At 40.6% G+C, this 15,155-nt stretch overlaps 1 protein-coding gene across 3 annotated transcripts in view; it reads left to right on the forward strand.

Annotated features, from left to right (window-relative positions):
* Positions 1-15,155, forward strand: part of LOC126475310 (arf-GAP with coiled-coil, ANK repeat and PH domain-containing protein 2) — a 151,679-nt gene that overhangs the window by 82,382 nt on the left and 54,142 nt on the right. For all 3 annotated transcript variants that reach the window (XM_050103084.1, XM_050103085.1, XM_050103087.1), the window contains 2 exons: positions 3,273-3,379; positions 9,864-10,044. In XM_050103084.1, the coding sequence (XP_049959041.1) occupies positions 3,273-3,379; positions 9,864-10,044 (288 nt within the window). The remainder of the gene's footprint in view (positions 1-3,272; positions 3,380-9,863; positions 10,045-15,155) is intronic.

Genomic DNA, 15,155 nt, shown 5'->3' on the forward strand with positions numbered 1-15,155 from the left:
CAGGTCACTCATTCAGCTGACAAGAATTATTGCAAGTCTGAATTGATATTATTGTTGAGTAATTTCAGTAAGTGAAAGAAGTGCAGGCTACTTAGTCTACCAAAAGTCAGAATAACTGCCACTCTTGCAACTTCATAGCGCAGTGTTCACTTTGACGAAGCGTGCTCTCTAAATTGAAAAGAAAAGCTTTTCTTCAATCTGCCTATATCTGAATCATTTAGCACAGTATCATTCTGTAGGGTTCGTGTAAGCCAAAGGTGACAGGCCCACCATTACCACATCATAATGCAATATCTGTAGCATAATATCAGCTGTTTTCTTCTGGGTGGGCATTAATGCACTATTAAAAAGCCACATTAACTAGATGGATCAAAAAGGTAAACCCAGAAATCTGTAGCTATAAATTGTAATTATTCATGCTTATTCTTAGAAGTGTCATGTATGTGACTGCACGGGAAATACTATCAGTCAAAGAGTAAAAAAAAATATAAGGAACTTAAAATAATTCTTATTAAGACATATAATTCTCTTGTTCTGATCGTTATATAAAAGACATGATGACTTATCCCAATATTTATGAATTGGTGTCATACATAAGCAGTGGTACAAAGAGCTATTTGTACAACAGTAAAAATTTAATTTATACCATATGTATTACAATTGCACTAAGTGGCATATATTGTGCTGAATCTCAAAATTAAAATCCTTGGGAACATGAAACTGAAGTATGAATGAAGTTTTCCTTTTGTCTTTAGTGCTAAATGACAGTTTTCACAGTCACACTACAAGAAACCTAACCATGGCCCAATACATCACACATAGAGGGCAGGTGCCAAAAACTAGGTGCATAGGTGAGGATAAACTGATATTTACTAGGTCTCAAGAAATAACAATTTGTCAGTACAAAGAATAATTGAGGCAAAATAAAAACAGAGGATCATGGTAAAACCAATAACATTGGTAAGCCAATGTGTGTGTAGTGTTTTACATGGTACATGTCATTACACTGTAAAATATGTTATATGGTCCCATATTAGTTGTACTAGCTGTAATAAATTCTAATAAGACACGTGTAACGGAACTCTTAAGATGTGGTTCATCTGTCAAGGGGACCACATCTACAGGGTGGACAGTAAGTTTCTACCATTTTCATTTACAAGGCCACTAAGGTTTGATGCTCTGTGGAGATAGTACCACTTCACACCAACAGATTGTGCTGGCTTCATGTTAATCTCAGTGAATCATAGTGAACACATTCCCACAGTTGTTTGTCTGCTGCTAGTGAGTGTTATTATGGTGGTGCACTTCTACAAAGCAGATCTTTTTCATAAATTTAACACACATCTATTTTTTTATAAGTTAATTAAAATCTTTCATTCAGTGATTTTTTTATGTGTACTTGTGATTTATCTCTAAATTTTACTTATGGAGATAAAAAAAAGACTTGTAAAAGTCCAGTTTTCTCCAGTGTAATGGACTTACACATTTACTTAGTTAAATTAATTTTTAACTTTGTCTACTTACTGCTGTTTGTGTTCTCCTTATTAAATAATCATGTCATTGAAAAATTGGTCCAAAACATAAACGTAGTCATTCCCAGATTCAAGCCCTCCATTCCAATAGAATATCCAAAATCAAAATTGCTCAAATTCTAGGTGCTAGTGACAGCAACAGAATTAGGCAGCAACAAAATTAGGCAGCAACAAAACTCGCATAAAACACTTTAAAAATCAAAGATCATTAGGAGGACAACAGTAAAAACCTTTATTTATGGACAGTCCTAGAAAACGTGTGTCCAACATACAGAACCTATGCTGTCAGAAAAAAATGTTGTCGATTGTCTGGCGTCTTGTGAAAGAATATTATCTGATGGATCCTGCGATGCTAACCCTGGAGGAAAGAGGAAAAGGCTCCTCTCTCTTTCTGTACATGAGTGTCCAGTAGAGCTTTACGCAACGTCCAATTTGTATAAATTAACTAGAGAAAATTTCCACAGACCAAAGCAAGGATTGAAGATATGGTCACTGGCGGCATCTGTGGCTATGGAAAAACTGAACTGCATGTTGTTGATGCAAAAAGGACTGTCGGTGCTAGTTATTATAAGCCAAGGATTGTTCCTGTCTATGCTCAGGCAGTCCACAAAAGTCTTTTCTCAAATCCAGACAGTGCTGCTTTTATGCTAGATGGGACAACAGCTCACACAGCCAAACAAGCAACAGCACTTCTGAAGAGAATGCCTCCTGTTGTTTCAGATGACGGGACTGGTAGCAGTCCAGACCTAAACACTGTATACTACAGGATGCAGTCTTCAAAGATCCTTGTCCACACAGTGGAGGCCTGCTTATTGCACATGTTCATGAAGAACGGAACTCAGTCACCTTTGAAGAGAGAGCAGTACACAGAGAGCATTTTGACAGATTATTTGATGAATGTCTTCATAATCAAGGACACCATACAAAGTACTGAAAAAGTGAACAGATCATTCACGCGTGTGTGCAGTAATGTGCTTTTGTAAAAAAAAGTGTGTAGTAAAAATGTTCTAAAAATCTCTTTACATCCACCATGTAGAATACTAGTGCAGCCCATTCTTGAGTACTACTATCTACACATTAGTATTATCGAGGTGCTGTGTGAACTGTTGGGGGAATCCCTGGAGGGAATAAGGTGTTCTTTTCGTGGAACACTGTTGAAAAAATTTAGAGAACCAACATATAAATCTGACTGCAGAAAGATTCTAATTCCACCATTGTAAATTTCACATAAGCAGCACAAAGGTAAAAGAAATTAGGGCTTTTAAAGAGGGATATAGACAGTAGTTTTCTAAAGTTACTCTTACTGTAGGTGACAGGATTTGCTACTCTCCACGTGAGCACACCTCTGACAGTATACTGAGCTGTTTGAATGTGGATTACATATTGAAAATTTTGATACACGGCATACATTGTAGGGGTAAATACTCTGCAAATTATATAGGAAATGGTTTGTTCATTCCTTGGTAGAAATGAAGAGGCAAACAGTGTTAATGGGACTTATATTTGCCACTGTGAGTACAAAAACTACCTAAAAGAAGAAACAAATGGAAAAGCAAGTGAAGGAAATTAATTTGTAAAAAGTTTCAGAATTTATATTTGAAGCAAACCATAATACACTTAAAAAAGCCCTTGTATTGTTACTGTTGATACTTTCTAACACATTAAAATGTTTGCCATTCTGGTATATGATTATCAAATTAATGAGAAAAAATTGAGACCATGAAATGTGTTTCATTTCAGGATGTGGGAGCAGTTACTGAAAATTCCAGGAAATGACCGATGCTGTGACTGTGGGAACTCTGAACCGAGATGGGCAAGCATCAATCTTGGCATAACTTTGTGCATAGGTGAGGTGGAAATTACATTTGAAATCATTTGTTACAGAACAGATTAAACACAGAAACATTAATTGCTGACCCCTAGTTGTATTTATTTACATCTTTAGTTTTCGTGTGTGGTTTTATTTCCCCCCCCCCCCCCCCCCCCCCCCCAGATCAGCTGTATGTACTATGTTCAGCTTACAAAGTTGTGAGCTGAAGTAGTAAATTAATATTGTATTCCATATTCTGTGTTTTTATTTGGCTGTTGCAGCATTGCACTGCTTAAGTACATATTGCAAAAATTACTTGCAGACAAATGGCTGAAATTTATCTAATCTATTCTTTTAATTTGAGCCTTCAGTAATGGTTGAGCAGTCGAGAATCTACTAGCTGTGTACATCACTGATCTATCAGGTGAAGTAGCACAGTGTCTCAGATGCTTCCTTTATTGGGGGTAAAATAACTGAAATCTCCATCCTGTCATCAAGATTTAATTTTCATGTGGTTTCCACGAATTTTGAATGCCAGGGCAGCCTTAAAAGGTGAAAAATCATCATGACCATTTTCTTCCCTTCCATCTGAGCTAGAAATTCATCTGTAATGGTTTCGACATAAACAAGCTGTATAACTTTCATTCTTTCTTGTTAACATGAAGACTCTTATGCAAAATATAAAGCGATGTGTGACAGTACGATTCTAAGAGTACATCAAGTTTGCTAAGTTCAAAAGGGATCGTATCCAAGAAACTTTTCTTTTTCTCTTGTTCCTCAGCATCAGAATGATTTTTAACTGCAAGCAAATTGTTTCTTTTTGAACCAGTGAAAGACCATGACTGTTTGAGAAAAAGAATGGCTAAGTGCCATGTGTGACCACTAAAGGCATTGAGTCGTACTCGGACCACTTTCAAAATCATAAATCATCTTCCTATGTCAACTTCACGACATAAAGGAATGAATGCCTTGCTGACTCCACATTGGACACCAACCATATATTCTGATATTTGCACACTACTGAAATTTCACACAGTAGATTATGTAAAGTGTTGATACATAATTTATTTTCATGAACTACTATATCCAGAGGAGGGGAAGTAGAGAAGTTTGTTACACTTGAAGGCACTTTTACAACACTGACAAAAAGATGTAATACGACAGTTGGCAGTACTTTCGGCAAGCATGCTCAAATATTTATTGATGACATGTGGTGTGTAAAATAGTGGGACTAAATTGTTCAGTGAACAACGTGCTGGAATACAGAGTAGAAGTAAACAGTTCAAACATTACATAAGTTTGGAAATATGGAAGTAGCATGTAAATTTTAAGTTGAATTAATGGGATTTAAGCATTTGAGAAACACCTTACAAAAAATTGTTTATAACCCATAAACATAAGATGAAAACCTAATGTAGGATGTGTTTGAAATTATAATTTAATACATGTAATATCATCATTCAAAACGAAATAGTATGAAAAATTTGTGACATAAATCCTTTCATCAGGTGGACTCACTTTCTAATCAGCAGAACACATACTGGAAGTTTTAGTTCGGTTACAACAGGAAACGAAAAGGAGTGTGTTCATTATAGATAAGAGAAGATGAAAGAAAAAATAATCAAAGAAATGACACAAAACAATTACAGTGTTGTTAGTAACAAATTTTAAGAAAACTGCTGCAGAAGTGCAAATATTTTGAATGCCATTTTTGTTTTATTGTTAAACCGAGATGTGTATTACGCTACAAAGCAAATTGTAGTCATGGCCATAGTGTGAATTAATGTGTTACAACCACATTAAAATTAAAAATAGCGTGTGTTGTTACCTCACAGTGCAAGCACGCAAAGTCATTGCAGAAAGTGGCTTTGTGGACTGCCATGACTGCTAGCTCATAAGATCATTAAATTTATTGGTTATGAAAAGAGAAAAGAATGGCCATGTTGACCAGAAAAGATGTTCAGTAAGTCAGTGGTATACAGATTACAGGAGGACAGGTAGAACACTGAACAGAGAGAGACTCGTATATCTACTGCAAAGATGATGCGAAGTACACACAATAGAGGTCTCATAAACAGTATTGTTAAATTTGCTTTTAGGTAGTAATCTCTTCATCATTATGAACAGCAACAACAAAAAATTGCCATTTTGTGAGAACTGCAAAGCTTTTGTCTCGCACACCTGGAATTCAAGGCTAGCAAGGGAACTCCAAGACATTGTTCTGTCTTTTGGGTTTGGTTTTAAAAGATGACGGAACAAACGAGTCGTCTTATAGAAACGAGAAGACAGAGTTTCAAACTAGACATACACTATAAGGTATATAGAAAAAAGTGAAGCATCTGAAGTAATCAGAATGAGATTTTCACTCTGCAGCGGAGTGTGCGCTGATATGAAACTTCCTGGCAGATTAAAACTGTGTGCCCGACCCAGACTCGAACTCGGGACCTTTGCCTTTCGTGGGCAAGTGCTCTACCATCTGAGCTACCGAAGCACGACTCACACCCGGTCCTCACAGCTTCACTTCTGCCTGTATCTCGTCTCCTACCTTCCAAACTTTACAGAAGCTCTCCTGCGAACCTTGCAGAACTAGCACTCCTGAAAGAAAGTTCTGCAAGGTTCGCAGGAGAGCTTCTGTAAAGTTTGGAGGGTAGGAGACGAGATACAGGCAGAAGTGAAGCTGTGAGGACCGGGTGTGAGTCGTGCTTCGGTAGCTCAGATGGTAGAGCACTTGCCCACGAAAGGCTAAAGTCCCGAGTTCGAGTCTCAGTCGGGCACACAGTTTTAATCTGCCAGGAAGTTTCATCTGAAGTAAATCGGCCAATGGCTTATTTGGTCAAACAGTAGGTTCATTCACATTGAAGTTTGAAAAAATGTTGTTGAAATGGTATTATATGAGAAGTGTTGTCAAAGAAAAGTGCTGGTCAGTATTTAACACTTTGGAGACCAAGCCTGAGCATAGCTTAGGCAGCAGCTTTGTGTTGAAAAGACCCTGCCAAATACAGGTTGGTCCACGATTGTCTCGATGTATGAGCCACCTATCGCTCAAAAAGTGGAGTCATTTCATAAGACAACAATATACAGCTGTCTCTCAACCTGCCCATTGACTGGTGCTGCCTTTTACTGTCAATTTCTAGAACTATTTCAAAATAAACATTAATAAACATAAAAGCTGCTATCAGAAATGGCTGAGCCGGTATGATCATGTTGACGTAATGTCATGCATACTCATAAGATTTCGCAGTTAGCTGTAATTCTTCTGAAGTAAGTCACATTTATTGAGTGAGCAAGAAATTTTGGAAGCTCAAGAGGAAGAAATTTCTCAGAAACTCACCTCTCATTTTTCTTTAGCAGGTAATTGTACTTCCTGTCATCATTATTTTAAAATTTATAATATATCAAAGAACTAAAGGAAACATGAAAAATAAATCTTGAAGCTTGGCCCTTTTTTACTCTAAATTACTCTTGAAGACACATCAATTATGTATGTTCCAGTAACGCTTTAAAAAAGTCATAAATAGCCTCTTTCCTAGGCACATTATTTTTCTAACTGGCTGGCCGTCAAAGTGTTAATGGTTGTGTTACGCAGGGCATTGACACACGGACATGTAGTGTGTCAGTGCTCCATTTGTAGGACTGGGGGGGGGGGGGGGGGGGTTATTTTATTAATACCCCCCTCCGTCTCCCTGTTTGTCAAGCATAAACGTAACGGAGCTGCCATTCTTGCCAGGTCCCCAGTTTGCTTTGCTCAGTAATATTTGACATTGCTCAAAGCAAATCAAGTAGAAAGGAAAGTTTGAAGGATTTACTATGAGTTAATGAACACTAGATAAAGCAAAAAATTTGTAGTTTATGTTGTTGTTGTTGTCTTCAGTCCTGAGACTGGTTTGATGCAGCTCTCCATGCTACTCTATCCTCTGCAAGCTTCATCTTCCAGTACTTACTGCAACCTACATCCTTCTGAATCTGCTTAGTGTATTCGTCTCTTGGTCTCCCTCTACGATTTTTACCCTCCACGCTGCCCTCCAATGCTAAATTTGTGATCCCTTGATGCCTCAGAAAATGTCCTACCAACCGGTCCCTTCTTCCTGTCAAGTTGTGCCACAAACTCCTCCTCTCCCCAATTCTATTCAATACCTCCTCATTAGTTATGTGATCTACCCATCTAATCTTCAGTATTCTTCTGTAGCACCACATTTCGAAAGCTTCTATTCTCTTCTTGTCCAAACTATTTATCGTCCATGTTTCACTTCCATACATGGCTATACTCCATACAAATACTTTCAGAAATGTCTTCCTGACACTTAAATCAATACTCGATGTTAACAAATTTCTCTTCTTCAGAAACGCTTTCCTTGCCATTGCCAATCTACATTTTATATTCTCTCTTCTTCGACCATCATCAGTTATTTTGCTCCCCAAATAGCAAAACTCTTTTACTACTTAAAGTGTCTCATTTCCTAATCTAATTCCCTCAGCATCACCTGACTTAGACTACATTCCATTATCCTCATTTTGCTTTTGTTGATGTTCATCTTATACCCTCCTTTCAAGACACTGTCCATTCCATTCAACTGCTTTTCCAAGTCCTTTGCTGTCTGACAGAATTACATTGTCATCGGCGAACCTCAAAGTTTTTATTTCTTCTCCATGGATTTTAAGACCTACTCCGGATTTTTCTTTTGTTTCCTTTACTGCTTGCTCAATATACAGATTGAATAACATCGGGGAGAGGCTACAACCCTGTCTCACTCCCTTCCCAACCACTGCTTCCCTTTCATGTCCCTCGATCTTATAACTGCCATCTGGTTTCTGTACAAATCGTAAATAGCCTTTCGCTCCCTGTATTTTACCCCTGCCACCTTTAGAATTTGAAAGAGAGTATTCTAGTCAACATTGTCAAAAGCTTTCTCTAAGTCTACAAATGCTAGAAACGTAGGTTTGCCTTTCCTTAATCTTTCTTCTAAGATAAGTCGTAAGGTCAGTATTGCCTCACGTTTCCAACATTTCTACGGAATCCAAACTGATCTTCCCCAAGGTCAGCCTCTACTAGTCTTTCCATTCGTCTGTAAAGAATTTGCGTTAGTATTTTGCAGCTGTGGCTTATTAAACTGATTGTTCGGTAATTTTCACATCTGTCAACACCTGCTTTCGTTGGGATTGGAATTATTATATTCTTCTTGAAGTCTGAGGTTATTTCGCCTGTCTCATACATCTTGCTCACCAGATTGTAGAGTTTTGTCAGGATGGCTCTCCCAAGGTCGCCAGTAGTATGTTGTCTACTCCCGGGGCCTTGTTTCGACTCAGGTCTTTCAGTGCTCTGTCAAACTCTTCACACAGTATTGTATCTCCATTTCGTCTTCATCTACATTCTCTTCCATTTCCAGAATATTGTCCTCAAGTACGTCACCCTTGTATAGACCCTCTATATACTCCTTGCACCTTTCTGCTTTCCCTTCTTTGCTTAGAACTGGGTTTCCATCTGAGCTCTTGATATTCATACAAAATTTTCCTGTAGGCAGTATCTATCTTACCCCTAGTGAGATAAGCCTCTACATAGAGGAAATAAATTTCCTGTATGAGCACACGAATATGTTGTGAACAAAACCATATAGATCACTTCATAAATTTCTTTATTTATCATAACATTGTTACATTCCTCCTGAATTTTCCATTGTTTGGTCTTCATTTATTATGCTGCTTCCACTACTGCCATTGCCAGATAGCAAAATCTTGCTTCCTCGGCAGCATGGCAGACAGTTTACACAAACAGCTACCAAACTGGACATGGAGTCTCTCTCTGTCAATGGCAGCAAATGCAATCCTAATGAGGAAACCACTTGCCTCAAAGCTCTACTGTCTATATCCCTCTTTATGAGCTCTAATTTCTTTTATCTTCGTGCTGCTTAAGTGAAATGGTCAATGGTGGCAGTAGACTCTTTCTGCAGTAAGGTTTATATGTCGGTTCTCTAAATATTTTCAACAGTGTTCCACAGAAAGAGCATTGTATTCCCTCCAGGGATTCCCACTTGAGTTCACATTAAATTAGAATTTCTATCAACACGCTGATTAGGCATAGGTTTTTAATATTGAGCTGCACTAGTTCTAAGTTTCTGATATCTAATGATGGCAGTAGCCAAAATGGCATAATAAATAAAAAAGTTTATTAAGCATCTAGACAGTTTTATTCAAAAACCAAATTTTTTTATTGGTATTACATAGCAAAAGTTATGGACTTATGTTTCTTTGTGGAGTGAAGAGGAAATGTTTCAGTATTTGTCTTCCTTTATAATATAAACTGTACTTTATTTTATGTTGGTGCTTCTCATTCATTTCATTGTGCCACCTACAGTAAAAGTTATCATTGATAATATCTTCAATTTTTGTTACAGATATTGTTTAGTTATGAGTACTACAGTGATAGTCAATAATTGTTGAAACAATGCTGTTTCCTTTTTCATCTGCATAAGGCAGGTGTTTGTTCCAAATGTAAATATTTTTATGCCTCTCACTTTATATTACAGAATGCTCAGGTGTGCACCGTAGTCTAGGTGTCCATTTCAGCAAAGTTCGATCCCTTACATTAGATGCTTGGGAGCCTGAAATTCTTAAAGTGATGGCTGAATTGGGAAATACTATTGTAAATAGTGTATATGAAGCAAACACTCCTACAGATGTTATCCGAGCTACTCCAAAGTGTCAAGAGTGAGTAATTTTATAGTTCATTGTTACTGTGTGTGTCAATCTGAATACTATTTAATTTGGTTATATGTAGTTATTTATTATAGCCAAGCTGCTGTTTTGCCTTTGATATTCGTACTATTCATCAGTCATCACAAAGAAGAAAAAAGTAGTACATATCGCATTCGGGAGGACGACGGTTCAATCCCGCGTCCGGCCATCCTGATTTAGGTTTTCCGTGATTTCCCTAGATCACTTCAGGCAAATGCCGGGATGGTTCCTTTGAAAGGGCACAACCGATTTCCTTCCCCATCCTTTCCTAATCCGAGCTTGTACTCCGTCTCTAATGACCTCGTTGTCGACGGGACGTTGAACACTAATCTCCTCCTCCTTTAAGTACATAATGTGAAGTGTGTAAGTCCTTCAAAATTGTCTAAAATTCGATTCTTCTTTTCAAGTATCTGTTTATTCAGTGCTCATTGTTGTCCTAAATATTGATTATATACTTTTTGCTCTTACCCAAAATCTGATAATATTAAAAGGAAAATTCTCTTGAGGAAACAAAAGGAGGAAATTGGGGTTGAGAGAGGAAGGGGTATGGGGGAGATTACATCAGGCTAAGTTGGAAGGCAAAGATAGTGATTCATAACTACTTTTCCAGCTTCAGTCACTACATGCAGTTCTTCATTCCCTGCGCAATGCATTCTTATTGGTTTGCCATCTTGACTTGGACAGATCTTCCTGCATTTAGTCATTTTTGCACAAAGAAAAATGTGATTTCTTTTTCCTAACATGTCACCTTAGTTCTACACACACACACACACACACACACACACACCCACACACACACACACACACACACACACATATTTTAAGCCTGAAAGTGTGTTCATGAGCCAAAAGTGGAAAGACATCTTATCCTAATGGTTTGAAAAATATGCCTATTTCATCTGCTCACCCAACTAAACCCTCTACTACTGTTTCATCAGTAACCCCACTGAGAGTGAGTCTGAAAGTGCTGACCAGAAACTACGTCGCATCAAGCCCTGAAATGAAGAATATCCTACCCACTATCTCTCCCACTCTTCCCACAGTGGTATTCTGCCACCTACCAAACACACAATATCCTCATCTACCCTCACACAGCCCCCCTCCCAGCCTCTTGCCGCATGGCTTATATCCCTGTAAGAGATTCAGATGCAACACGTGCCCCACACTTCCTTCCACAACGCCACCTACTCAAGTCCAGTCACAGGCATCACCTATCCCATCAAAGGCAGTACTACCTGTGAAATTAGTCATGTGATCTGGAAGCTAAGCTACAACCACTGTGCTGCATTCTACGTGGGCATGATGACTAACAAACTGTCTGTCCACATGAATGGCCACTGACAAACTGTGGCCAACGAACAGTTGGACCACCCAGTTGCTGAACACACTGCCTGACATGATTTTCTGCGTTTCAGTGACTGCTTCACAGCCTGTGCCATCTGGATCTCCCCACCGATACCACCTTTTCTGAATTTCGCAGGTTGGAACTCCCTGCAATATATCCTACGTTAGTGTAACCCTCCTAGTCTCGACCTTCATTAGTCATTGTCTTTCAACCAGCTATCCCCTTCCCTGTTCCCATTCCAGCACTACATAGTCCTCTCTAGTCTTTTTACTTTTCTGTCCCCCTCCCCACTCTCTGTCTAACCTCTGGACTACACCTACCCTCTCCCGACCTTGTCCCTGTATGCACCAACAAACAGCACTTTACCGTCACCCACCCCTGCCCTGCTATCCCTTCCCCTCCCTGCCGCGGCCTCCTCCTTACCCTCACCACCCAGTTTGCTTCTCCCATCATGCAGTGCTGCTCACAATTTGGCCTCAGCAGATACAGACTGTGTATGTATGTGTGTGTGAGTGTGCGTGCGTGCGTGCGTGCGTATGTGCGTGCATGCTTTTTTTTTCCCCAATGAAGGCCTTTTTGGCTGAAAACTTACTGTTAGACAGTTTTTTTTGTTGTTCCTATTTGCAACTTGGCATCTCTGCTGTATGGTGAGTAGCAACTGTCCTTTTCATAATACTGACCAGAAACTGTGATGTACAATATGTGATCAAATGTATCTGGACACCTGGTTAAAAATGACTTAAAAGTTCTTGGCACCCTCCATTGGTTAAGCTGAAATTCAGTATGGTGTTGGCCCACCCTTGGTCTTAATGACCGCTTCCACTCTCGTAGGCATACATTCAATCAGGTGCTGGAAGGTTTCGTGGGGATTGGCGGCCCATTCTTCACGGAGTGCTGCACTGAGGACAGGTATCGATGTCGGTCAGTGAGGCCTGGCATGAAGTTGGCATTTCGAAACATCCCAAAGGTATTCTATAGGATTCAGGTCATGAACGTGCAGGCCAGTCCATTAAAGGAATGTTATTATCATGTAACCACTCCACCACAGGCTGTGCATTATGAACAGGTTTTTGATCACGTTGAAAGATGCAGTCGTCATCCCCGAATTGCACTACAAACAGTGGGAAGCAAGAAGGTGCTTAAAACATCAATATAGGCCTGTTCTGTGAATGTGCCATGCGAAAAAACAACAGGTGCAAGCCCCCTCCAAGAAAAACACAACCACACCATAACACCACCGCCTCTGAATTTTACTGTTGGCACTACATACACTGGCAGATGACATTCACCGGGCACTCGCTATACCCACACCCTGTCATTGGATCGCCACATTGTGTACCGTGATTCATCACTCCGCACAATGTTTTTCCACTGTTCAATTGTCCAACGATTACGCTCCTTACACCAAGCGAGGCGTTGTTCAGCATTTACCAGCGTGATGTGTGGCTGCTTGAACATGAAATCCAAGTTTTCTCACCTCCTGCCTAACTGTTATAGTACTTGCAATGGATCCTGATGCAGTTTGGAATTCATTGTGCTGGTCTATATAGATGTCTGCCTATAACACATTACGGCCTTCCTCAACTGTCGGCGGTCTCTGTCAGTCAACAGATGAGGTCAGCCTGTATGCTTTTGTGCTGTACGTGTCCCTTCACATTTCAACTTCACTATCACATTGCAAACAGTGGGCTAGGGATGTTTAGGAGTGTGGAAATCTCACATACAGATGCATGACACAAGTAACACTTAATCACCTGACCACGTTCTAAGTCCTTGAGTTCCACGGAGCACTCCATTCTGCTCTCTCACCATGTCTAATGACTACTGAGGTCACTGATATGGAGTAGATGGCAGCACAAGGCACCTAATATGAAAAACGTGTTTTTGGTGGTGTCCGCATACTTTTGATCTCATAGTGTACTTACTGATGATAAGAATCGATTTTGAATTCTCTGCCAGCAGCAACAAACTGTCCATTCTCATGAATGGACACAGGCAGACAGTGTTTGTTGGTAATGAGAATCACCCTGTGGCTAAACATGCCTTGGTGCATGGCCAGCACATCTTGGCACAGTGTTACACCATCCGGGTTATCTGGATACTTACCACTAACACCAACCTATCAGAACTCCAGAGATGGGAACTTGCCCTTCAATATATCCTCTCTTCCCGTTACCCACCAGGCCTCAACCTCCGCTAATTTCAAGTTGCCGCCACTCATACCTCACCTGTCATTCAACGACATATTTGCCTCTGTACTTCCGCCTCGACTGACATCTCTGCCCAAACTCTTTGCCTTTACATACGTCTGCTTGTGTCTGTATATGTGCGGATGGATATGTTTGTGTGTGTGTGTGTGTGTGTGTGTGTGTGTGTGTGTGTGTGTGTGTGTGTGTGTGTGTGTGTGTGTGTGTGCGCGCGCGCGCGCGAGTGTATACCTGTCCTTTTTCCCCCTAAGGTAAGTCTTTACACTCCTGGGATTGGAATGACTCCTTACCCTCTTCCTCAAAACCCACATCCTTTCCTCTTTCCCTCTCCTTCCCTCTTTCCCTCTCCTTCCCTCTTTCCCTCTCCTTCCCTCTTTCCCTCTCCTTCCCTCTTTCCCTCTCCTTCCCTCTTTCCCTCTCCTTCCCTCTTTCCCTCTCCTTCCCTCTTTCCCTCTCCTTCCCTCTTTCCCTCTCCTTCCCTCTTTCCCTCTCCTTCCCTCTTTCCCTCTCCTTCCCTCTTTCCCTCTCCTTCCCTCTTTCCCTCTCCTTCCCTCTTTCCCTCTCCTTCCCTCTTTCCCTCTCCTTCCCTCTTTCCCTCTCCTTCCCTCTTTCCCTCTCCTTCCCTCTTTCCCTCTCCTTCCCTCTTTCCCTCTCCTTCCCTCTTTCCCTCTCCTTCCCTCTTTCCCTCTCCTTCCCTCTTTCCCTCTCCTTCCCTCTTTCCCTCTCCTTCCCTCTTTCCCTCTCCTTCCCTCTTTCCCTCTCCTTCCCTCTTTCCCTCTCCTTCCCTCTTTCCCTCTCCCTCTTTCCCTTTCACTCTTTCCCTCTCCTTCCCTCTTTCACTCTTTCCCTCTCCTTCCCTCTTTCCCTCTCCTTCCCTCTTTCACTCTTTCCCTCTCCTTCCCTCTTTCCCTCTCCTCCCCTCTTTCCCTCTCCTCCCCTCTTTCCCTCTCCTCCCCTCTTTCCCTCTCCTCCCCTCTTTCCCTCTCCTCCCCTCTTTCCCTCTCCTCCCCTCTTTCCCTCTCCTCCCCTCTTTCCCTCTCCTCCCCTCTTTCCCTCTCCTCCCCTCTTTCCCTCTCCTCCCCTCTTTCCCTCTCCTCCCCTCTTTCCCTCTCCTCCCCTCTTTCCCTCTCCTCCCCTCTTTCCCTCTCCTCCCCTCTTTCCCTCTCCTCCCCTCTTTCCCTCTCCTTCCCTCTTTCCTGATGAAGCAACCGTGGGTTGCGAAAGCTTGAATTTTGTGTGTGTGTTTGTGTTTGTGTTAGTGTCTCTAACAACATACCAATGCTTTCGTTTGGTAAGTTACATCATCTTTGTTTTTAGACATATTTTTCCCACGTGGAATGTTTCCCTCTATTATACTGATAGTGTTAATGTATGGATAAGGTTTTTGTGTCATTGTGTATGTAAATGAGGCTCAAATGGTTAACCAGCCCAGCCTAGAAAAGTGACAACAGCAATACGAAGCGGCGGTGAAATAAGCTTAGCACACAGCCAACAGAAACTCTTTCAAAATAATATATTAAAACTACTCAGTT

Source organism: Schistocerca serialis, chromosome 4 (genome assembly GCF_023864345.2).
Source record: "Schistocerca serialis cubense isolate TAMUIC-IGC-003099 chromosome 4, iqSchSeri2.2, whole genome shotgun sequence".
NCBI lineage: Eukaryota > Metazoa > Arthropoda > Insecta > Orthoptera > Acrididae > Schistocerca > Schistocerca serialis.